The sequence below is a fragment of the Lissotriton vulgaris genome, chromosome 5, assembly GCF_964263255.1.
Source record: "Lissotriton vulgaris chromosome 5, aLisVul1.2, whole genome shotgun sequence".
Lineage (NCBI taxonomy): Eukaryota > Metazoa > Chordata > Amphibia > Caudata > Salamandridae > Lissotriton > Lissotriton vulgaris.
In genome coordinates, this window is record NC_141693.1 from 196,642,846 (window position 1) to 196,668,655 (window position 25,810).

The 25,810-nt window shown below is 43.3% G+C and overlaps 1 protein-coding gene across 1 annotated transcript in view; it reads left to right on the top strand.

The window, feature by feature from the left end:
- DPP7 (dipeptidyl peptidase 7) overlaps nucleotides 1-25,810 on the top strand; it is a 1,540,287-nt gene that overhangs the window by 1,415,211 nt on the left and 99,266 nt on the right. The window contains exon 11 of the mRNA XM_086921148.1: nucleotides 22,696-22,766. Coding sequence (XP_086777274.1) covers nucleotides 22,696-22,766 — 71 coding nt within the window. The remainder of the gene's footprint in view (nucleotides 1-22,695; nucleotides 22,767-25,810) is intronic.

Genomic DNA, 25,810 nt, shown 5'->3' on the forward strand with positions numbered 1-25,810 from the left:
AAAAGCCTGTGATCTGTTTTCCAAATATGCCAAAATCCACTAAAGAGCTAGACCACAAATACCACCTATGCCAACCTTAAAAGCAGTGCATGAAGGGACACTATATCAAATGCAGCAGTCAGATCTAACAGCACCAGTGTTTTCTGGGGGCTCTTTTGTGCTTACAGTCAGTCATCGGGCATCCGAAATGGAGACCAGAGTAGATTGCACTGAATCTAATAGATATCTCGATTCAAGGAGAAGCACAACTTTTCTGTTGATAAATGTCTACAAGAAGGGATATAGGGCAAATGTTGCTAAAAATGTCAGTCTCTGCCTTGATCTTCAACGGTGTAACAACCACTCATCCAGCACTGTGATAGTTTTATTACAGGTGTAAGGAAGGGATTTAGGTAGTCACGTGGGCTCCCATCTTCCAGACTGCTGGAGAACTGGGGTCTAGAGGTGAACCAAAAGTAACAGTTAGTTAAATCCAAAAACTCCTCAAGAGCCAATTGTTCAAACTTAAAGAACATATTCAACTCAGCCTCTTAGGATGTAATAAGAACTGCACCAAAGTCAGTCAACCTGGGTACACAACAAGAGCTGTTACTGGTACTACCAGACTCTTAGAAGATTTTTGTTCCTGACAAAAGTTGGACAGTTCATCACACAATTTTGTGTTTGCTCAATAGTTTAGCTGCAGCATGAAGAAATAGGCCTAGAGCGTACCACTAAAATAACTCTGTATAACTATTATCGATTTCTAGAATCTTGTTACCAAAACAATTGGTCTTAGCTGTTTGTATCCGGTGTTTTTTATGATTCTATTGTCATTTTAAGCTTGGGTCTAGCCTCTGTGGCATAGTTAATATGAAGATGTGTTATTGTCTCTTGACTTAGCATCTTAAGTTCCTGTTATATGTATCTCCAGGTTGAATATTATCTTCAGGTCCCACTGCAAGTTTTTTATTTCACTTGCCCTTTCCCTTCCTCCACCCCTTCCTTTCATCCCTAGTTGGTATATTCCTACGGTTGGGTAAGAGGCTGCATAGGAATGTTGGGGAAGGGGTGAGAGAATTCGAAGGCTGTGAAGAGCAATGTTGTACTGACGATGAGCACAGGAGACCTAATAAATAGAAGAGTTGGACTTACTTCTTGTGGAGTCCTTTTATACTTTCAACACATACCCTTTCTAATTTTACGGGCAATTTTGACTTCTCACAGGGATGCATCATACCAAGGGTCAAAGGGACGAGAATGTCGAAGCTGAGGTGATGATAAAGGAAAAATCTTGTTTATAGAGAAAGTAACTCACCTAGTATAGTTCTTGACGTCCGAATTCACCAAACTATCTCCTACAGAGAAGTCTGTACTTCATTAAGGCATTGATGAAATTCAGAGCTGATAATTTCGCCCATAGAAAAACCAATCTAGAGCTCCTATTTCCAGTCATTTACCCAGATTCATCTTTAAAGCCCTTGATGGTGAATTGGATCCTAAAGCGATCAGACAACACCAGGGGAACAATATCAGTAAAAAATACCAGCTCTTCAGGAGCAAAGAGAAGATCAATCATGTGACTGAATGTGTGCAGGACAAGACCTTTTAAATGAAACCTAACATTGATAAGATTTTTCTCCTTCAAATTGTTAGGGAGTTCAACCCAGAAGTTAAAATCTCCCAATATACAGAATGTGTAATGTAAAGGACACTTTTATAGCGCTCCTATCACTCCAAGGAGTGTCTTGGCGCTCACCCAACCCAGATGGAGGGGTTGGAGGGAAAAGAGATGACCTACACTTTGCAGTACACATTACACCAGCGCCCTGCAGGCAACATCAGATAAAGAAAAGACCCAGGTTTTTAATGCTTTTCTGAATTGAGTTTCTTGGGACAATGATCGTAAAGAGGGCGGGAGCTTATTCCAGGCCTTGGCGCCCAGTACAAAAAGGGATCTGTCACCTTTTGTAGCCAGCTTGAATCGAGGGATTGTGAGCAGATTCTGACTGGCAGACCTCAAACAGCGTGTCGGGTGATATCTTTTGATTCCATTACACAGGTATTTTGGTCCTTGCTGTGGAAATGCCCTGAAGGTGATTATAAGAATCTTAAAAAGAATCCTTTTACCAATTGGTAGCCAATGGAGCGCATTGAGTGCTGCTGAGGCTGAAGACCTACGGGGCCAACGTAATACAAGGCGGGCCGCTGCATGTTGGACCATTTGTAACCTATGGAGTACGGCTTTATTAGCTCCAGCATATAAGCCATTACAATAATCCAACCTGGAATTTATTAGGGCCACTGCAACCGTTTTTCTGGCCGGCAACGGGAGAAGATCAAAAAACTCCCTCAAAGCCTTTATAATCTGGAAGCACGTCCCAGCTACGGCCACCGCTTGATGTTTGAAAGACAGTTGATCGTCGAACTTGATACCCAAGTTACGAGCAGATGTAATTGTGTTGGGGGGGGGCTTCTGCATCAGCAGGACAACACATTTTTGGGGAAAACAGATTATTATTCCCAAATGGCAAGATTTCTGTCTTTCTAGAATTACATTTTAAATGATTGTCAGTCATCCATTTAAACGTTGCTGCTAGACACTCCTTAAGATCTTCCTCGGCACCAGGCCGTTCCCTGTCCAACACCAGGATGAGCTGGGTGTCGTCAGCATATGATATTGTGCTGATCTGAAATGATGCGATCAGTTTCACTAGGGGTACCATGTACAGATTAAAAAGTACAGGACTTAGACTCGAGCCCTGAGGGACCCCGGAGCTGACGACCTTTGCTTCAGACTGGTATTGACCCAACACTGTGACTTGGCGTCTATTGCTGAGGAAGTTCCTGAGCCATGCCAAGGCCTGCCCTCCTACTCATGTGGCAGCCAACCGGTCCACTAAGATGTTATGTGAGACCGTATCAAAGGCTGCCGACAGGTCAAGTAGGATTAGGACAGCCTTTTTTCCCTGGTCCATGGCCGTTCGTAGGGTCTCTGCTGTAAATAGCAGGGCCGACTCGGTAGAGTGTTTTGACCGAAACCCTGACTGGTTGGGGTGTAGAATGTTGTTCTTCTCCAAAAAGCTCGTCAGTTGACTATTGACGAACTTTTCCACCAGTTTGAACAGCACCGGAAGCAGGGAGATAGGACGCAGGTTGGAAAGGGTGGTAGGGTCAGCTAGTGCCTTTTTCTGGAGAGGCTTGACAGCTGCAAGCTTCCAGTCATTAGGAATGTCTACCGTAGCTAATGATGAATTAATAATCCTATTAATAATAGGATTAATCACCTCTACTAAGGTCTGTAGGACTAAAGGGGGACAAGGATCAAAAGGGGATCCAGATTTGCTGGCCAGAATAGCCTTGGAGGTCTCTTCAAGGGAGACCGGGGCACATTCCTCCAAGCGGGCAGGGGTCCTCACCTCCTCTGTCTGTTCAGGAACTACCGACATAGTGGGTACTGAAGGGAAAGTCTTCACGATGTCAAGGATCTTATTGTCAAAATAATCAGATATCGCATTGCATAGATTTTGAGACGGAGGGATCTCCTGCGAAAGGGCTGATGGGTTCATAAAATCCTTTACTATCTTGAAGATTTATTTTTGTCCCTGGCCCGCCGTGGAGATGGCCTGTAGGTAATGGGCTTTCTTGGCTAACTTTATTCCAGCATGATACTTCATGATACAGAAGGCTCTGTGAGTAACCAGTGGCAGCGCCCAGAAGTCTGCAAGTGCTGCCGCAAAGTTATAACATGCATTTATAGGATGGTAATTTGAGATACCGGCATTAGAGACTGCGGTTGAGAGTGAGATAGAGAATCCTAGCACTTATCCAAAGAGAAAAGGACTTTGTTGTAAAGGTTACCTTCTGGCATTCTTTAAACACCACTGCTAGCCATCAATCTTTCCTATCAGGTCATGCTACATGAAAGATTTTGTGGCCTGTGGAAAATGCAGCATCCTGATCTAGTGTTAAAAACTCTGAAGTCAAGGATTCTGTAACAAACAGCACGTCTACATTCTCAGCTTTAATTACATCATGTATTTCCACCACATGCTTAGACAGCAAACACGTATTAAGCAAAGCACCGAACAAACCCCTCTGTTTGTGACTGGTAAATGCCTCCCACACCTTCCTCCCTAACCCTTGTTGTAAACTAACTAGATCCCATCACTGCCTCACCAATACATAGCATATAATTATGAAAATAAGCACAACACTCATTTTTTCTCCACCCCAACCACACCCCTATACAGTGGCAACTTAAGGTCAGTGGCCCAACCAGAAGCATGTCTGGCGCTGTGCATGAATGGAATATGTAGATGCACAAGCTGGCTTCCTTTAGACACACTGCCAGTGCATCCACTGCTTGCTCCTGCTGCATGGACGTGCTGCAGTCAGCCTTAAATATGCACCCTCTTGTCTTCACATTGACTCCGGACAACTAACTGCTGACGAAGTTGACTGTCTGTTCGCATCTAGATTAGGCCTGGGGGGAACAGCGTTTACAACGTAACTTTTACAACAATGTACCTTTACGACGCAAGCATTACAGCGCAAGTCATTACAACGACTTGCGCTGGGGGGCGCTCTAGGATAGGGAATAGTTTTAATCTACTATCCAACACCTTCCCTACTATACACGGGGACTGGAGTTGTAATAGTAAATTAAACTATTCACTATCCAGCGCCCCCCAACACAAGTCATTGTAACGAATTGCATTGTAAAAGTTGCGTCGTAAAGGCATGCGTTGTAAAAGCATGCGCTGTAACGACGTACATCTGGCCTGGGTGGTAAATTCCGTTCCGCACGCGGAATTTGCGAAATTTGGGTAATTTCGCGTTACGCGGAGAACGCGAAATTACCCAAAGTTCTGCATTCCACGACTTTGCTAAATTTTTGCCTGTTCATGTTCTCAAAATGCGTGTTCGCAAGATATTTCCCCCCAAGCATGCAAACAGGGATTGCGAACAGTAAAAAAGCATTGCGAACAAGCAATTCAGCGTGTTCGTGGAATTCATACTTGTTCGCGGAGATTTTTACCTTTTCACAGAGATTTATGTAACGCAATTACACAAATTCCGCCCACCCCTAGATTCACATGGGAACAATTTTATCAGGCTGATGAGTACTCCATTACAACTATTGAGATGCCCTTGCACTGCCCAGCCCAGAAAAAGTTATTGACAGCCAAGCCAAACCAAATAAACTAGTGCCACTACTAGTGAATAAATTGCTGTTCCTGGAAGCTTACAAGGTTTCCCAATTGCTAACAGTGCTACAGCAATACACCACAAGAGGCACCACCCTCGCTCATCCCACAGAGATACTTGCAAAAAAAATACCCCAAATATCACAATTAAATTGAGTAAAAAATCAATAAAAAAATCAAGAAAGTCTAAAAATGCATGGCAGTATAAAACCTCAAAGTACAATATAGTGATGTGCCCTAGGAGCAAATATTTTCTCTTCATCACCTCTACCCAAAATCCTTCTAGTTTCGAACATGTAAGAGATTTGTTGCATGTTGTGAGGAGCAGAATGTAGACCCTTGAAAGCACGTTGCAAACCCACCTGAGTTGTGCAGTGGCCATTGTGAAAGGAAACTTAGCTACCCTGGCATTTCTCTGCCTTCCAGATCATCCATCCCTCTTGAAATCCCCAATGGTGTTCAGGTTCTTGAAGGGAATGACATGAATGTTTTTTCCAACATCATTTGTAATACACCAATGAGATTCAACTCTTGTTTTGGATTGTTGATGGCCTATCTCTTTGAGGCCCTTCATAATTGTCAAATCCTTTTACTTACTCTTAAAACTGTTTTTCTTGTGACCATTACCTCGGCGAGCTGTGTCAGTGACTTGGAGGCACCAAGTGTTTGCCTGCCTTTCACATGCTTCTACCTTGACGTACACGTCCTTTGGACTAAAGCACCTTTCCTCTCAAAAGTGATACTGCCTTTTCACTTAGAACAATCCGTTGCTCCTCCTACCTTTTACCCTCTACGTCACCAAACCAAAAAGGACTGACCCCTGTAGAGCGGTCGGTTATTGTATTGACCACACAACTAGCATTTTGTGGGATATGCAGGCATTAGAAAGGCCAAGGTGGTCCAGAAGAGGATGTTGCTTCACTGGTTCATACTGTGTATAAAAATATGACATCCTTTCCGAGAAGAAACTGACTGAGGGAATCTGCTCTTATGCTACCAGAATGAAGATTTCTACTTCAGTACTTGCCCGAGGTCTTCCCATGGTTTAGATTTGTTGTATGATAACATAGACATTTCACCTCCGCTAAGCATTATTGTTTGGTTTGAGAGGTGAGACAGGATAGCCATTTTGCACATTTCGTGCTACAGGATTTCCTTGTCTGACCACCCCTTAAGATCTACCTCCTTGGAGGAGGTATTGCTTTGGAATCTATTCAGCAATTGAGGAATCTGCAGTTAGAAATATTGATGAGCAGAAACTTAGATACCTTCAGTAACTATCATTCTGGTAGATAGTCATCAATCTCGCCCACCTCCCCTTTCTGAATGATGGTCATAATCCACTTATACCAAAAAGGTTCCAATTTAGTTTTTCCTCTGCATTGTCATGCAATGGGTCTGTTGCCTCCTCATCTTTGCCTTTGAGGGCATGGATAAATTGGATAGGGCACTGATGTCAGTGAGCTGGGTGGGCACTATGTGACTCCAGTGATATAATTGTGTTATTTCTGGTGCCAGATGGATCCAGTGTCCACTACCAGATTAGGTTAAATTATACAAAAACGTGATGGGTGGAATGCTTGAATTAATCCCACCCACTGGTAATTGCTCGGGACACATCCCAATCCTTTGTTATTTTGCACACCATGCCACCCCAGTTTGGACCCAGCCATATGCAAATCACTCTTGACCCTGCGCCAGTGGGAACAGTCCAGCCCGAACTGCTAATCCCAGTCCTCCCTGAACCCGAACCCAAGTAACCTATAATCAGTTTTAGCCTAGTTAGGTCTCATCAGCAGAGAATAGTTTGGTTCTAGTAACATAGTGTGTGTGGAGCCCATGTGTGGGCATCCCTGTTCCACTTTGGACCACACACTGAAGCATACAAACAATTGATGGATGGAATGCTTCAATTAATCTCAGCCACTGGTAATTATTTGGTCCCACATTGTGTCTATCGCTATTTTGCACACCATGCCGCCTTATTTTGGACCCTGTCATATGAAGATCAGTTTTGACCCTGCTCCAGTGGGAACAGTAGAGTACGGACTCCCAGGCCAGGTCCCTCTGAACTGGTACTCAAGAAACCCATGAACAGTTTTGCTCTAGTTAGGTTCATCCATCACTTTAAATATACTTCAGTGTGTTTCCCTAAGTGGGACTGTAGTGTAGTTCCTATATTCCCATATCTGCGCATTCGAATAATATATCCTATAGATATGACGTAGGACTTAGGTCAGTAGGTCTCTATCGAATATACTAAACTTAATTGTGAGTGCCAGCTAGCTCAGAGGTCACTAGAAACACAAGAAGGGATTTGTTTCTGACAACCATATAAACATGACAACCTTGTTTCCCTAGGACTGGAATAACTATTTCACTCAGTCAATCGTGCATGCTTCGTTTCTATAGAGTTGCAGAGAAAAATAGAGAGATGGGTGTTTCAATAAAATGATTTATTGAACAGTCTTCGTTCTCATGCAAGAGAGGTGAACTTCTATAATCGTTAGGCAAAATGCAAAGTAAAATGCATACAGCGTGAACAGTAATATAAAATAATGTAATAGCATTGTATGGCTTCTAAGGCATCTAAAAATACATACATAAATAACACAGGCTAAAATACTCAAGTGGTGCTTCTAAAATACGCCTACCCCAATGTACCTAACCTTAGTCTAGTACGAGGGAAGAAGTAAGTATGGTCTTTAGCATGGGTTTAGTTTTGCCAAGAATTTTCCAAAGGTTTCTCTAGGTTCTAATCAGCTCCATACCTTAGAATGAAGGAGGTCTGGAACCTCTGTCTCGGGACTCGATTTCCCAACACCCCGCAAGGGGAGTCAGAAACACTGGAGCTGGATGTTTTGGCAGAGGCGGGCAGCTTCCTGATCAGTGCGTCCGCTGTAGAGTCTGCTTGCTTCGGCACTTGGTGTAGCGAGCTGCATCGGGCAAGTAGGTAGTCGAACTGCACTGAACCACACCGGGCTTTGCCATAGCAAGTGAAGGTATCTTTATACCTTGAAGGTGTTTAGGAATGCCATGTTTGACGTAAAGTCGGGCATATGAACGTCATAAATGAATCCCTAAGGAACAGATGTTCATGCATAATAAATGAGTTCTTGGAGAAATCAATATCCATGTTGGGGGAAGTCCCTTCTGCTAAAGATTCTGGTTTTCCAAGAAATTGTTGTGACATTTGGTCAACGGATGGATGTAGGCATGCCTGTATTTGGGTAGCATGGGCTATGCCTAAATATGGGCTTGATTTCTATGCCTATATAAGGGCAACGTGAATTGTACCTATACTAAATACTAAGTTCTAAACATGTATAAACTTATCAAAAAACTATCTATACAACAAGTGTTTAAAACCCACCCAAAATACATAAAAATGCATTGTAACTGGTTGTACACACATAAAACCATTGAAACTGGTTGTACACACATAAAACCATTGGTGCTGTATGCGTTCAAAGCAATGTTTCATTCTAAGCATAAGTTGATATTTAAAAATGCCATCTGAATGAATCATGAAATATACATTTATGAAACGGCTCGTAAATACAGAAGAATAAAGGTGCCGAAACCATTTCATCACAGATTTCATATAACCGTTGTGTATGTGGACAAGGTCAAATATAGTCCCTGAACGTTATTCAAAGAATTCTAGTTCTCCATGAATAGTTTTAATTTAAGCAGATTACTTTGTGCCAAAAACTGAAAAATAAAAATTTGGAAAACAAAAATTATCATAGGAAAAAAGAGTTCCAAAGTTAGAACTTTGTTTTGACTAAATGAAGGTCGAATTCAGAGTTTCTCAGAACACTGTGTGCCAAATCAAAAGACAGTGTTTGTGTTTAGGAGAAAACATCAAATCTTCTAAGTCTGTAAATAACTCGTCTAGCATTGTAGGTGAGAGTTGGATTACTTCGTTAAGACGATCAACCGCACATAGATGTGAAGCATCGCCGTCAGCATTGGTCGCAATAGCAATGTTCGAATGGTATGGTACCTGCGTGCCTGTCGTTTACCTCAGCAGTAGCATTTTGCATCTGTGAGATCTCAATAAATGCCATCATCAAAATTGGTAGCCGCTGGGGACAATACGGTGCATGGGCTGTTACTGGTTCAAGCTAAATATCAACATCCGTTGGTATGACTGATTCTAGTGTGAGACATGTGTCCAACACGCATTCTTCTCCGCATAGCAGGCAGCGTAGAACAGGTAAGATGCAATCTTGCAAATTGGTCTGAATGACAGAAACCATGTGGTATTTAATTCTCTTAGATGAGGTAGTCCCAAAATTTGGATGATGCGCTCACAACACTTCATCGCCAGTAGGGTTGTCTCCATGGAGAACTGGGTGTCGGTTGTGAAGTGACTTGCCATATCGCAGCAGTAGGAGCAAAAATAGTATCCCTGCAGCAAGTCCAAAAATGAGAGGCAATCCACCAAACACAGAGTGCACAGTTTGGAAATATTCCTAGGACTGCTTCAAAAGGTGCTAACAGTCCAGAAAATCCTGTCTTAAATACATGTACAATACCGCTCATATCGGACATGTTTAAGATACAACTTAACATTTCTGAGACATGTATAGGGTAATTTGTAGTTAAGAGGGCATGTATCTCTGCTGAAGTCCTTGCGACTTGCAGATCATAGGTTTCTTTGGCCAAGGTCAGTGGTACAGTTTTTTTCAAAAGAATGGCTTTCATTCTGCTTAAAGTATCAATTCATATAGAAGAGATGTTCAGTGAAGGCCAAAGTGGCGACTCTTGGTCTGTCTTGCTTTTAGGAAACAATACTTGCATACCGCAAGTGACCTTGGCTGACACAGTTACTAGATATGGTATTCCTGGCAACATACCACAGTAGCTGTGATCATTCAACATAAGGTAACTGGCATTCGAAAGTTGTCCAAAAATTGGATCAATCACTGCAGCTGGTGAACCTTGCAGGAGGCTGGATAAATTGTTAGAGGAACCATCGCAGGCCCCGTGTAAGTTTATACCCTGACATAGGAGAGAACCGCTTAGTGCGTTTTCACAGTTTTTCCCGCTAATGAACACTTCACGCCCCCCACTCCAACATCTGTAAGTGTATGGTAATTCCCAGCGACAGTAAATGGCAATCTTTCCAGTTTTTCAATGCTCAGCACCGTATAGTCTGCTCCCTTCTGTGCCAGCATGATCTATTTATCAGTGAGATTGAATTCTGAAAACAGTGAAGTAGTATTGATTAAATGCCAAGGCACATAGCCTTAGCGAATGTTTTGCAACATCCAGCCTAATAGCATGATAGAACATAATTGCGACTGACCATGTTGCAACATGACCAAGTCCTGTTCCATGATGTCTATGGCAGAAGACACTATGCTTTTCAAAGAATATATTCTGGACGACAGAGTTGTTAACCCATTGTCAACCACAGAGAGAGTTTTCTCCAAATTAATATGATCAATTTCTCGTATTCTTTCAGCAGTCTCTGCTTGCGTAATCTTCCATGCTTCATTATAAGCAGCATAGATACCGCATATATAAAACATTTGACGCGGTGTTCGTGGTCCTAGCAAGAATTCCCTAAGATCAACACCATCTTGAAGTAAAGATAAGTGTTGCTTTACATCCTTAAGTGTAGATCTTTGTAGCCAGTCAAGACAAAGCTTCCCTACACTGTATGTTGTTACTATTCCTGGATCCTGTCTCTGAACATATCTTGGATCTGGCCTATTGAATTTGAATCCCTGTGTTTTGTTCAGGAATCTATCTTGACAGTTGTTTGTATCTGTGGGCCATATTAACCATTTATTCCAATATGGATCTGTTCTGTTTTGATGCAAAATAGTATATACGTTGACCTCCCTCTCTGAAGTGTTATCACTAACTGGTGTTGGTATAGACGGGTTGTTCATGTCTTTTATCTTGGCTAACCCAATGGACTGTGTCATTCAAAAACATAATTTGCTCAGGGATGAAGCAGGCTCTAAATAAAGCTACTATCCCCTGCACTTGCAAATCTTTTGTGCCCCAGACAGTTTTTGTCTCAATGTTGTCTTTCCTAAAGTCGAAACCTAGTGTAGACAGCTGAGCATAAAAGGCTGCAGAATACATTTCTTGGTATTTCTCAACATACTTTTCATGCCTGTTCTGTTAACATTTCTAAAGTAAAATGATTCCGGATTGGACACATTGAACCCTGAAAAGAACTGAAATTTTCTATTAAATGTTTTTGAGCTACTCTTTGGTGGCGTAAGACAATGTTCCCATTGGTTATACATTAATACATTTCTGGGATTTTCAGATCTGTGCAAGAAATGATGACCATAATGATTATAACAATACATTTGTTCATAGTCTGATGAACCTTCTAAATATTCGTGATTTGTAAATACTGCAGACATTTCTAAGTCTGACATCATATTATTAACGTCTTGAAGTCCCAATCATCAGAAAAGGTACTAGATGAAACAAAGTCATTCAAGGAAATCTTGAACTGATGTGGAATTTTCAACAGCTCCAATGGGCCAAAAATGTCATAATCAGTTCTGTTCCAAGCTATACCCCCTGGTATAGGAACGGCTGCGATGTTCACTGATGACAAGTCTGTTTGTTCACAATGGGATGATTTGTTTGGCTTGAGGAGTAAGTTGATGTTCTTATTTGCTATGTCTATTTTGACATATCTTCCATTGATCAGCATTCCCAAAGCTATTACCAGAGTCAACCAAAGTAGAAGAAAAAGCACACCTAACCCAATCCAAAGTTCAATCCATGGTGAAACCTGATAAGTCTTTTCCAGGTGATGAAAAAAGTCTGTAGCTTGTTGTTGTTTCAGGCTCGCTGGGATCTTCGGAAAACGTATCAAAGTTAATGAAATAGCCAGAGGCAGTTCTGTCAATTGTTGGGATTGCATCAGGATTCGTTGAAATCGCTGGAATTGCAGGATCACTTGTTACATTTGTGTAGACAGATGCTACTTCATTGTAGACAGGCGTTTCTTGATGAACTGTTATTTGGGTTTCAAGAGGTACAAGTTCCATAGCTTTGTTGCTTAGTCCTTCATTTCTCACTGCAGATTCTTCAAAGGCTGTTTTTGGATTGTGAGATTGGCTGTAATCTTTGTATATGGATCTACGCGATAAACAAGTCTTCGTGGGAATTGAAGAATAAGAAAATAAACACCACAGATTCAAATTGGATTTTTGGACATTGTCTCCTTGAATAACTGACGGAAATATTCTATTAATACTTGATATGCTTGTACTGTTTATGCTAAGGGAACCAATTCTTTTGTTTTCAAACAATTGCTCGCAATTGTAAATTAATAGCACGGGGTAGTGACTATTTGGTTTCCTTTGAAGCAAAATTCTTTATTGATATCTATTTGTTATCTTTCCCTTGGACATTGCGCAGTGAAAAACCTCACTACCCATTTGCTTGAACGAATGTGATGAGTCTCTCAGTTTGAACCTCTTGGATAGTAGCCAGAGCTGGGCGTCTGCTACATTGGCGGAGTCCACTTGCCCTACTACTTATGATCGGCCACATGATATGGTTTGACCAGGTTGATTGACACAAACCTGTTCTCCTTTTTACCAACAAGGGGCGGCAGTAACACTGTTCTTGATCCGTGGATTGCTAGGACAGGTACTGGTTGTCTGTAAGAAGGCCCAAATTCCTTCTTGTCCGCAATCTTTTCTCTGACTAGACCCCCAAGCTTAGGAATCCAGACAGGCCTTGCCGGGATGGTCGTTTTTTCTTCAGTGGTGGTTGGCTTCAGGAACACGTTACTTTGTTTCGTTCTTATTTCCTTTAAGTCCTGTAACACAGACAAATGATCTTTGATATCAAAGGGTTTTTGGTCTACCACTGAAGTCTGACAATTGAGGTCCGATACTAACATTCTGGTCCCAAAAAGGACTTCATATGGAGTGAAAACCCCTAGATAACTTCTTGGCAGATTGTTAAGACTACGTTGAACACTTACTAGATGTTTGAACCAAATGTCACCCGAGCCTAATACCCTAGCTGTTATAGATTGCTTTATGTCCCAGTTTTTTCTCTCCTCTACCGAATTTCCCTCAGGATGGAATGAACTAGAGTACCGCAATGCAACGCCCAATTTGGCCATGGCCTCCATGTAAGCTGAGAGCTAAACGCAGGACCCTGTTCAGAATGTAGCTTGCCAACTGCGTATGTGCCGATAAAGACTCGCAAATCTTTTATAACAGTTCGAGCCTCAGCCGAGCGCTGAAGCCACATCCAAATGAATTTTGTCTTAATATTTGTGGGGTTGCGTTTGTCCATAGGGGCGTCTGCGTGTAGATAGTCTAATGCTGTCTAACAATGGCGTCTGTACTGGGCTGGCTATGCTATAGTCAAGTATGTGGCGGCGTTCTGTGCTGCGATCTCTATTGCAGTCTATGCAGTCAACAACAAACATATGAATGTGAGCATTCATTCCTGGCTACCAGTACGTCTCTTTTACAGTTAATATCGTTTTAGAGATTCCTTGATGTATCAGACCGTCTCTTAAATGTGCTTCGTATATCAAAGCTACTCTAAGTTTCCTGTTTGGAATCACCCTACCCCCCACTCCAGGGATTCGAGCAAAAGGAACAGAGTTTAAATCAATTATATATGAGTATTTGAGTGGAAACTTATTAGGTTACGCTGCACAACTGCCTTTGCTTGTGTCATTGACAACTAGCTTTATTTTGCCGTCTATTTTCGTTTTTGACTTAGTAATTGCAGTTATGGATGCCGTTTGCCCAGCTGCCTTCGCTGCTTCATCAGCCAATGAATTCCCTTAAACGTGAATGCCATCACGTTGATGACTCAGTGTATGTATCACGCGAGTGCTTTGTAGTTCTTGTCGTAACTGAACTACTTGTTCCCAAAGCAATGTATGCTTGATCTTGCCACCTTTTGCATCTTTGTAACAGTTTTGAATCCAGTTTTGCAAATATTCCTTGTGAGATTGAACACAATAATACGAATCGGACACTATGAGTGTGAGGAATTCGCGGTTGTTATTCTCAAGCGCCATCTTGAAAGCTTGTAGTTCAACTCGCTGAGCTGTACAATCTCCTAGAGATTGAGTTTTAGTGACCATTGGTCGGAATTTGCCATTGCGCCAACAACCTTTAACGAACGCGCACGCCGCACTATAGGCTTGTTTACCCCCCGTAGCGGGTTGAGCTGATCCACCTGTATAAATGATACATTCATACTGCTCTAGAGGCAGAATTTCAGTAGGCAGAGGACATTCTTGTTCGTATTGTAGAAATGCTTGTGTTTTCAAATATGGATCAAAAACGTATTCAACGTCTGTTGCAGCAAGAGAATTAACCCTTTGTATCCATCTTGGATGTAACGGTTTAGCATTAGGAATGCTCGCTTTTGTCACTGCCTCTAAGGCCGGTACAGGTGTAACGACCATAATGCGCTTACCCTGTGCGAGGGCTCTCTCTTTTGTTAGTCTGAACCAGTCAGAATTTTTTCTGTCGAAGTGAATTTTATTTCTGCTTGTGTGTACAAGTGTGATTTCTAAGCTATTTTTATTTTTTCACCTTCGTTAAAAGTTAAGTATGTGAATCTGCATTGTCCTGGAATTATTCGGATCATTAAGTTGCGTACGTTTACAAGTGTTTTCCAGATGTTTTGTTGCTAACATGTCTGTAATGAACGTAAAATTTCTGTGTGTTTTTGTGTCCAATTAATATTTTAAAATCAAGTTTGATTAATTTGTAGAGAGGTTTTAACCTTTCTGCGTAATTTAGAATGTATGTTTTTCCGAAATTCAGGAAACCTAGAATTGACTGTAAGTTTTTCAGCATTTTTGGAGGTTGGAGCACCGCACATTTTTCTAAAAAGTTGGCTGCTAGGCTTTTGCCTTCACTAGATAACTCATATCCTAGGAAAAGGACATTGAGGTGGGTAATTCTTGATTTTTCAAAATTGAATTTGTACCCTTCAGAGGCAAATCCCAGTATAATGGTGTTCACCCTGTTCAAGTGCCTATCTAAGTCATCGTCTGTCAGATAGATGTCATCCACATATGATAATGCTTCATCTTCATACGTTTGTAGTAATTCTGTTACCCTTGCTGAGAATAACCCAGGACTATTCTTGAATCCCTGAGGGAGACGACAGATGTGACGCTGTGTCCCCATGATTGAGAAAGCGGTCAAATACCTACTTTCTGGTGCAATGTTTTCACAGAAGAAACCGTTAGAAATATCTAAAGTGGTTATATATTTTTTACGCACAATGTAATTCATTAATGCTGCACTGTGTGCATTTTGCACTGCAAAAGTTTTGCAACAAGAGTTTAAGTTTCTTTAATCCAAAACTAGAAGATATGTGTTGTCTGGTTTGGAGACAGGAAACAAAGGATTGTTCATTGACTAGGTGCATGTTTCAATCACCCCCTGGTATTCAAGTTGATTTAATATCTCCCTGACCTACTTTTTAGCTTCTTGCTTAACTGGATACTGCCTTTGTGCAGTTGGTTGATTTTTAACTGTATTTTATGGTGAGGAGAATCCTCATCCCATCCTATATAATTCTTGTACAATGTGGGAGCTTGGGCAACTGCCCATTTCCTGGCATAAGTAGATTATAAATGAATTGGAATATGGTTGGAGAAGGCTGGCATAATGATGTCTTCGCCATGTGGGCACTCTCTGACAAATTCTGGTGGCCAGTCTTGTACAGCGAGAAGAATGTCATAACCCTTAGAAAGTCTCTCCCAAAAGAGTGCTCTCACTTTTCTTGGTATGTCTCCCTCCATCCGGAGTGTTACTTCATATATCTTATGTGGAGAACTAACCCTGGTATCTACAGTTTCAACTTGGATGAACTCGTTCAACTCCACTATCTCCAGATGATCCTTCAAGTTCTTGCGAGCTATGGTGACTTCTGCTGCGCTGTCCAACATTGTCTGAACCCATTCCCCGTTCTTGAGTTGTGCCCTCAAGATCCTCGACATGTCTGATTTTTAGACCCGCTACCTTCTTTTTGGTGAATTGAGGTTTCTTGTTTTTCTGAACGTGTTCATCGTCTTTGGACTTCACACGTTCTTCCTTGTGTTCTCACCATCCTCTTCTTTCGGATTTCTGTGATGAAGTCTGAAAGGTACGAGAGGAACGTGTATCAGTATCTTGATATCTATCAGGTTTTCAGAAATTATCCCTGTTCCTGAGGTTATACTTCCTTTCAGAGGGCTCCTTTTGAGGAGGCCTACCTCTGGAATGAGAACGCTTCGCTTTAGAAGTTTGTTTGCTATTTTCCCACTTCTTTTTGGAAGTAGTAGGAGTGTTTTTAGTAAAGACCTTTTCAGGACTTTCTGACAGTTGGGGTTTAACAGGTTTCGCACCCAAGCTGTCTCTGCCTAATTCTTCATAGGATTTTTCAATTATTCTTGCTAGTTCTTGTGGTTGCTCAGTTATATCGAATTCCTTTAATTTCTAGCGGATCTCCAGGGATGCTGCTTCACCTTTAAAATTAGCTAATATTATTGTTGAGACCTGTTTGAAATTGTTCAGTAGTTTCATACCTAAATTTAAAGCAGGCTTTGCCCTGTATTCATTTTGAATCTGTTTCAGGACGTCTGGTATTACCGCCATAGACGGAACACCATGTGTTTTAGTACAGATTGCAGCAAAGTCTGTACCCCAAGTGTCGCAGTCCTCCAGATGTGGTGCAATCCTCCTTGGCAAACAGATTGTTAGAATTCTGTGTTTCTCATTAGGGGTAGTAATAGGAAATACTGCTTCGATCTGAGTAATTTTTTTAGCTATCCAGAATGGAATTTGTTCCCGTTTTGCGGGTAATTTACAAATGACTGAATGTAAAGTCTGTGGTGTGTTCCCCTCGTGAGGGGGATGTTGTGGAATCAATATTGCCGGCTGGACTTTAAGAGTCCGCATTACATATTGAACCAATTGTCTATAGATTTTGATTAGCTCTTTCAGTTGAGCTAGCAGTGCCATAGCTGTCATTTCATTATGGTGTAAAGCTGGCTAAGACCGGCCCTGTTGCTCCTGGTCTACCTAGTGGACCGAGCCTAGTAATATGATTGATATGTTTTAGGGCGCCTTTAAACCAGAGCGCATGCTCTTGGTATGTTAGTGGAATTTCAATATCCTCGAAAGGAATGTTTTCCGTTAGTGGTTCATGTTCTTTGTAGAAGTGAACACATGTGTTACTAGATTTGCTTCAGGGAAGACTATCCATGAATAGAATACCTCTGTCTGGTGATATTCATGTGCCTCTATCACAAAAACTATTCTACCACCTCTTGCTGATAGTCTGTTTTTTTAATAACTTTTATAGTGATGGCTTTCCTTAAATTTAGAGGTATGACTATAGCATCCTCGTCGGTTTCTTGGAAACCTGTTGTGTTAAAAGCGGCTGGATCAGCTGCAGCGCCACCATTCTCGGTGCTGTTGTCGTAATCTGTCATTTTGTTTGACTGAAAGTTTGCAGAGAAAGTTTCAAGGAAACAAAGATAAGGTGCACAATATTTTTGAACACTGTATCCTTCAACATTGAACCAACCAAAAAGCTAATACATAGGGTTTTCCGTTCTACTCAGCTATGGCGGATATCATCCCTTTACCCACTCCAGACGTCTATTGGAGTATTACGGAAAAAGGGGTCTCTGAGAAAAGCACGACTGAGTTACTTTAGTGTCTAGCATTAAATTAGGTGCCTTACCAAACGTTGGGCACCATGTAGTGTAGTTCCTATATTCCCAATAGGCTCTGCGCATTGGAATAATATATCCTATAGATATGACGTAGGACGTAGGTCAGTAGCTCTCTATCGAATATACTAAACTTATTTGTGAGTGCCAGCTAGCTCAGAGGTCACTAGAAACTTTCTTGAATACACAAGAAGGGATTAGTTTCTGACAACCGCATAAACATGACAACTTCGTTTCCCTAGGACTGGAATAACTATCTTCAGAGTCGTGGAAACAATAGATAACTAGTTCACTCAGTCAATCGTGCATGCTTCGTTTCTACAGAGTTGCAGCGAAAAATAGAGACGGGCGTTTCAATAAAAGGATTTATTTAACAGTCTTCTTTCTCATGCAAAAGAGGTGAGAAGCTGCAATCGTTAGGCAAAATGCAAAGTATAATGCGTACAGCGTGAACAGTAATATTGTATAAAGCATTGTATGGTTTCTAACCCATATAAAAATACATACATAAATAACACAGGCTAAAATACTCAACTGGTGCTTCTAAAATACGCCTACCCCAATGTACCTAACCTAAGTCTAGAACGAGGGAAGAAGTATGGTCTTTAGCATAGTTTTAGTTTTGCCAATAATTTGCCAAAGGTTTCTCTAGGTTCTAATCAGCACCATAACTTAGAATGAAGGAGGTCTGGTACCTCTGTCTCGGGACTCGATTTCCCAACACACCGCAAGGGGAGTCTGAAACACTGGAGCTGGATTTCTCTGCAGAGGGGGGCAGCTTCCTGATCAGTGCGTCAGCTGGAGAGCCGGCTTCCTTCGGCACTTGCTGTAGCCAGCTGCGTCGGGCAAGTAGGTAGTCGAACTGCACCGAACTACACTGTGCTTTGCAATGGCAAGTGATGGTATAGTTATACCTTGAAGGTGTTTAGGAATGCCATGTTTGACGTAAAGTCGGGCATATGAACGTCATGAATGAACCCCTAAGGAATAGATTTTCATGCATAATAAATGAGTTCTTGGAGAAATCAATATCCAGGCTGGGGGAAGCCCCTTCTGTTTAAGAGTCTGGTTTTCCAAGAAATCGTTTTGTTGTTTGGTGAACGGATGGAAGTAGCCATGCCTGTATTTGGGTAGCATGGGCTATGCCTAAATATGGGCTTGATTTCTATGCCTATATAAGGGCAATGTGAATTGTACCTATATAAGGGCATGAATCGGGAAAATTCATTCGGAATCTAAATCGCTATACAACAGGATGGGTAGTCCCAGATTTGGGTCCTGTGCACAATGTCACTGGAACCAAGCTGTATGTAGCTGATGAGCCATAATCATGGTGAAACAGTCCTTGATTGCTTGTACTGTGGTTCAGGGTTCAGTGGTTCAGGGGGGCCCTGGTCCTGCAGCTCGGGCTAGACTGTTCACGTAGGAGCATGGTCAAGACCGATTTGCATATGGCTGGGATCTGAGGTGGCATGGTGTGCTAAATAACGATAGACTGGGATGCGGCCCATAGTGATTACCAGTGCCTGAGATTAATTCAAGCATTTCATTCATCATTTTTTGTATACTACACTACCAGATTAGGAGTGTTATGGATTAAGTCTGATACCTGGAGATATTAAATACGTGAGGAATTGGCAAGTAGATAGTGTCCACAAGAAAGAGATTGTTAGCAAATGTAAATTATTTTCTCTGTATGTCTTTAAAAAGAGATTCCAATATGTTAGCTTGTTTTTAAAAGAAACAAGATAGGTAAATATGGTCAATGCTGCTACTATTAAAAAATATTTATGAGAGCATTCACTGACCTTGTCAGCATGCGTCTGCTCCCCCCACTGTGCAGCTCCACCTGGTAGTGATCTGCCCTCCTGAGCCCTTGGCTCAGAGATTTAGGCCCTCCACCACCCGCAGGCTGCCGTGTACACATCATCCCCGGTTGGCCCAGTGGTGAGCTCTTGTTCTGTCCACTGTTATTTTTCTTTTCTTTTTTATTACTGTTGTTTCTTTACTTTACTATATTTAAACCTGGATAACCCTGCCTCAGCCACGGACATCGCAACTGCCATCCCTGACTGCTACAAAATCATCCACAAGGAGAGTGTCAACCGGCCGGTAGGAGGCATTGCTATCATACACAAACAGACGCTCTGGCTCACAACCAGCTCCGACGACCATTTACCCAACAAGGAACACCTCCACAGATCCAGACCAACCTGAATGCCACTATCCACATCACCCTTGTCGGCAGCCCTCCTGGACCCCGCCCCCATTCAACTAAGCCATAGGCGACTTCATCAGTCCCCATGGACTACATCCTCCTCAGTGACCTCAATTTCCACCTGGACAACCTCAACAACCACAACACCTCATCCCTACCGGAGAACATTTCCACCATCAGACTCAAGCAACTGGTCACCTCTACAACCCACTCAGGAGGACACATACTCGACCCTATTTTCACCGCAAGCAACAACATCTCTGTCAGCCACATGTCTGAGCCACATTGGACCGACCACCGCGTCCACATCTACTTCACCAAACCCACGTACGCCACCCAGCCCACCGCTATCCTTGCAGAAGCTGGAACAAAGGCACGAAGACCAGCTCACCGCCTCCCTCAGCGAACCCCCATCACCTTCATTCAAGGACGTCAATGCCTCAGCTCCCAACCTCCAATGTTGGATCTCCATCTTTGCCAACACACTGGTTCCCCTCAGGAAACCCTCAAGAAAGCCAGCTGGTTCTTTCATGCGCACTTGCAGGCGGCTCAAGAAATCATAGAGGAGCAGCGAGATCATGGCAGGCCACGCAGCCTTCAAAACCGTTGTCACCGCAAACCACTACCTCATCAGAACAGCAAAGAAAGCCGCTATAAAGGATGCATCGAAGACAACGCACAAAACAGCAAATAACTCTTCACTGTGGTCAAAGAATTTGCCAAACCAGCACAGAGACAGCCGACATTCCTCCCTCGCAAGACCTTTTGCGACAAACTTACCACCTTCTTCCACCGTAAGATCAAGGAGATCTATGACAGCTTTGCAACCTAAGACCCACCTACCCCACCTGCAACAACCACAACCAATGGCTCCAGACTCCAGAAGACCCTGCCCAACTGGACCATCCTCACCTCTGACACCACCCTACGGATCATGAAAATCATCCACTCCGGATCCAGCTCGGACCCCTGACCTCACCTAATCTTCAACAAAGCCGGTACACCCATCACACCCAAGCTCTGCCGCACAATCAACTGCTCCAAAGAGTCTGCCACCTTCCCAGAAGCCTGGAAAAACTCAAAGATCAACCCCCTACTGAAGAAACCCTCTGCCAACCCGACGGACCTCAAGATTTACAGACCCATCTCTCTGCTCCCCTCCCCAGCTAAAGTCATTGAGAAAGCCATCAAGGCCCAACTCTCTGAGTTCATCTAAACAAACCACATCCTGGACCCCTCACAATCGGTCTTCAGTAGCAACCACAGCACTGAGACCGCTCCCCGCACCCTCCTTGACTCAGGCAAGACTGCAGCCTCATCCTCCTGGATCTCTCAACTGCCTTAAACACTGTCTCCCACTAGACCCTCTGCACAAGACTCTACGTCACCGGCATCCCCGACAAAGCCCTAGATTGAATCTGCTTCTTACTCACTGGCTAAAGACAGAAATTCCGTCTTCTGCAGTCCTACTCTGAACCCACGGACATCAGCTACAGAGTGCCTCACGGATCCTCCCTGAGCCCCACCCTCTTCAACATCTACATGGCCTTTCTTGCAGCCTTTGTCAGAAGTTCTAGACTCAACATGGTATACTACCCCGATGACACCCAACACCACGGCTGGAGGAAGATCTTTCTCCTACCTGGCTGTGAAGACCTGGAACTCTCTACCTCTACATCTCAGACAATCACCATTGCTGCCTCAACTTGGGGAGGACCTCAATACCTGGCTCTCTGACTGAACCACAGATCCCCCACCCCTCCCCACCCCCCAGGCTCCGTGCCTTGAGACCCTTACACGCAAGTAGTTGTGTGCTTTACAAGAACCCTGATTGATTAATTAACTCTGTTAAAACAAAACCCTGTTCACACAAATTGATGAAAAGAATTCAATGTTTACAACATCAATGAACACAAGGATGGTGGGGACATAGGATTACAAGTTAGTCACTTTTCTAAGCAGGAATTCAAAGCTCTGAGCCCTCGGACTGCAGAATGCAGGCATTTTATCATGCCAAATGTCTGCTGAGCTTAGGAGTCAAGTGAAGTGAATGGCATCTCAAATTCTGCTACAAAGGCTTAGTCCAAGGGTCCTCAGGGACTGAAGCGAAGGTCTTCTAAATTGCTATATCATGAACAGAGTGCAAGCACTACAGCTGAACAAGCATTCTACTAGCTCTAGGATTTATGCCAGAGGACTAGCATTGGTTGCCCTGGTACCCTCTTTTGGTCCATTAGATTCTTGGATAAAAAAAAAACAGAGATTGTTTTTGTAGCGAGAAGGAACACTCATGATTTGTACAGAGATGAGTGGGTCCTGCAAGGTAGGATAAAGCATATGGACATAGTGTCACTGGTGGAGGGAAAATGTGTCTTGTGTTGGTGCATTTGAATTTCATTTCTGTGCCAACCATTTTCTTCTTTGTATAATTGAATTCATGGAGTTCATATTTATATTGTAGTAAATATGTTGTAGTTCTTTTATGCACAAATAAAACACAACTGGTATCCAAGCAACAAAGACCGTAAATAATGCAATGCTTAGTTGTTTCTAAATGATTTTCACTTTTAATCCATCAGGTCCGCAGTAACTTGAGTGCATCACTGATCGCGATCAACATTCAAAATTCTGCTCATCAAATGGATCTTCGGTATGTAGGTGGCTTAGGAATAGAAGTCATTTTACATTTATTATGAGACATAGAAAGTACCTGGTTAATTGTCTGAACAAAACCAAAGCATCATATGTTTGCTTAATAATCCTAGTTATTTGAGGAGCACCATAAAAGCAAGACTTTATTATAATTTCGTTTCTCAGATTAGATGATTAGCTAAGAACATTAAAACCTAACATTTCATAGAAAGTATAATGAACCTGTGAAGCAATCTTTTGACAGAAGTGTTTGAGATAATATGACATATTTATTCTAACAGGATTGTGACAGATACAGCGTATTAATAGCTCTGATAGGGCAAATGTGAAGGGTGAGATAATGTAGGGCCTGTGTGTCAATTATTGGCAGACAAATTCACAGTCATTCCAGTACTTCATTGCTATCAAATGTCAAAGAGGTTAGAGGATCAGAATTATGTACCCTTTGAGAGGAACAGATGTTTTACAACCTCCATTTGCAGCCTTTGCTTTGTTCAGACAGAGATTCCTAGTTGGACTCTTCATACGTCCATTCAAACACAAGGGCCTTTCCTTCCTCTGGCATTGACCTCTTAGTACATGGAGGCTTTTATGTCTCCAACCTAGAGGATAGTGATGTGTGTCTGAAGGAACCCAAAAGCTCTTTACCCTGCAGTGTACAGATTTTATTTTACAGATGAACCTTCAAGATCCATTTCCTAATCAGGAATGCAGCTCGATTATTTGATTGTGTGCATACAAACAAATGTGATCCCATATTTGATTGGTAGTGCAATATGGTGTAATACTGAAGTCCCTGTTACCTGTGTGTATGCCTGTATCAAAATGTGTGCAGTGAAAGATGCTGAAAATGTGTGATAAAGGATGTAAAATGGACCCTCTCTTTCACAGCATGAAAAATACCTCCCTATCTCTCAGTCACTGAGTGCAGATTTCATACCCCACACCGTCTCTGTGGATATCCCGATTTCCCTTCTACAGACCGATATTGCAGGAGGGTTCCATATTGTCCATATTTACACATGGACATCTGGGTTCTGAGACAACAGGGTTTGTTTAGACCCAGCCATGTGCAAATCAGTATTGACCCTGCTCCTCATGGGATCAGTCCAGCCCGAACTGCCAAGCCAGGTCCTCCCTGGACCAGAAACAAGAATCCTGGATCCGGTTTCAGGGTTTCAACCCTCATCAGCCAGGCTAGCTTGAATCCAGTGGCACGGTGAGCCCAGGACCCACATCTGGGCATACCCGGTGCACTTAGGTCAAAAAAGCAGAAGACACACAGATGATGGACTGAATGCAGAACAAATAAAACATTCACCTCCACTCAAGAGATCTGGGTTAAATACATGTTTTTTTTGCTCATTATGCCACCCTAGTTTAGACCCAGCCATATGCAAATAAGTCTTGACCCTGCTCCTCATGGGAACAGTCCAGCCTAACTGCCAACACAGTTCATACATGGACCAGAAACAAATATCCTGGAGACTGTTTCAGGGCTTCAACCCTCATCAGCCAGGCTAGTTTGAATCCAGTGGCACAGTGAGCCCGGGGCCCACGACTGGGCATTCCAGGCTTGCAGCATTGGGGGTTGTTATTGCCTTGAGCCACTATAGTGGCTGGACCCATTTATGCTTATTATTTATTTCGGCCAATTATGTATATGTGTGACTTGCCACTGATGCTTATTATTGCCTGTAGCCATTAATGATCATTATGGCCTCTGGCCATTAATATTCAGTATTACATTGGGCCATTGATAAGCCTACAGGCAGGGAGGGGGAACACTATGAATATCTAGTTTGTTCCTCAATAAAAGTCTGGCAAGAGTATTGTATGCAGGGTGTTGAAAGGATCTGAAAGAAACACGAGTGATAGATTCCTTACCTTAGAATTACCCCCAGGCATCAGACTGGATCAGGAACGTTTTTCGTCAGCAGTACCCCTGGGCATCGGTAGGGTCGTCGTGCGGCTCCGCCTGTGTCGACGCTGTGATGACGTCGTCCGAGCTACTTAGACAGGCCCATACGTGCTGACGTCAGTTCTTTCTTTTTCCGCACCAGCAAGTGCAGATTCGGGAAGAGCTAGTAACCCCAGTCACTTTTTGACTGACTTTTTCTATTCCTTTTACCTCATCTTTTCAAGTCGATCGACTCCTGGTGTCGTAGGGATGCCCGGTTTCAGGAACTGTGGGGACTGTCATTGCATAATGTTGGTGAGGGATCCCCACCATGTGTGTCTCTGCTGCCTGGGGCGCAACCACGACCCCAAGTTATGCCCCGACTGCCGGGCCATGGCCCTGAAGACTTTGCAGGAGCGGTCCCGAAAGTTGCTTGAAGTCCGGCAGTCAGCTACGCGCCACTCAAGGTCCCGTTCCCCATGGAATGTCGAGGGACCGTCGCGGAGCCGTCATCACCACTGTTCTGGATCTAAGTCTTCGCACTCAGGCTCAGGTAAGTCGAAGCATTCCAAGAAGAAGTCAAAGAAGCATTGTCGCTCTTCAGCTTTCCATTGCGGCTGAGGGTGCGGGAGGTGCCACCCCCACGGTTCCGGCAGAGCCTGCGAAGTCGCCCCCAGACTACACCCCCCACCCCCCTTCCCGCGTGCGGAAGCGACGCCTGCCCAGGTGCAAGAATTTCTTGCTGCCATGGCCCGACTCTTTGAGCCGTCTGACTCCGCCGGGGCGCCTACGGCCCCGCAGGCCGACTGGGGTCCTGCCTTACCAGCTCTGGCCCTGGTGTCGCCGCAGACCCCCCCCCCCCCGCCCTCCCCCCCCCGATCGATGCCGGTTGACCTTGTGACACCTCCACCGGCGCTGGTCTCCCCGGCACCGCTTCCGACGTCCCCCCCTCCTCGGGACGACGTCATCCCCAGCTTCAGCCCTGACCCGGACACGGTGCCGGATGGATGTCGCTCACTCGATGCCGATACCGACACAGATGGGGCCCTTTATGCCCTATGTCCATCCTCATTATTCTGAGCCTATTCCACAGACTTTGGAGGGAGGGGAGAACTGGGAAGGGTCTGAGGACCCTCTGGCAC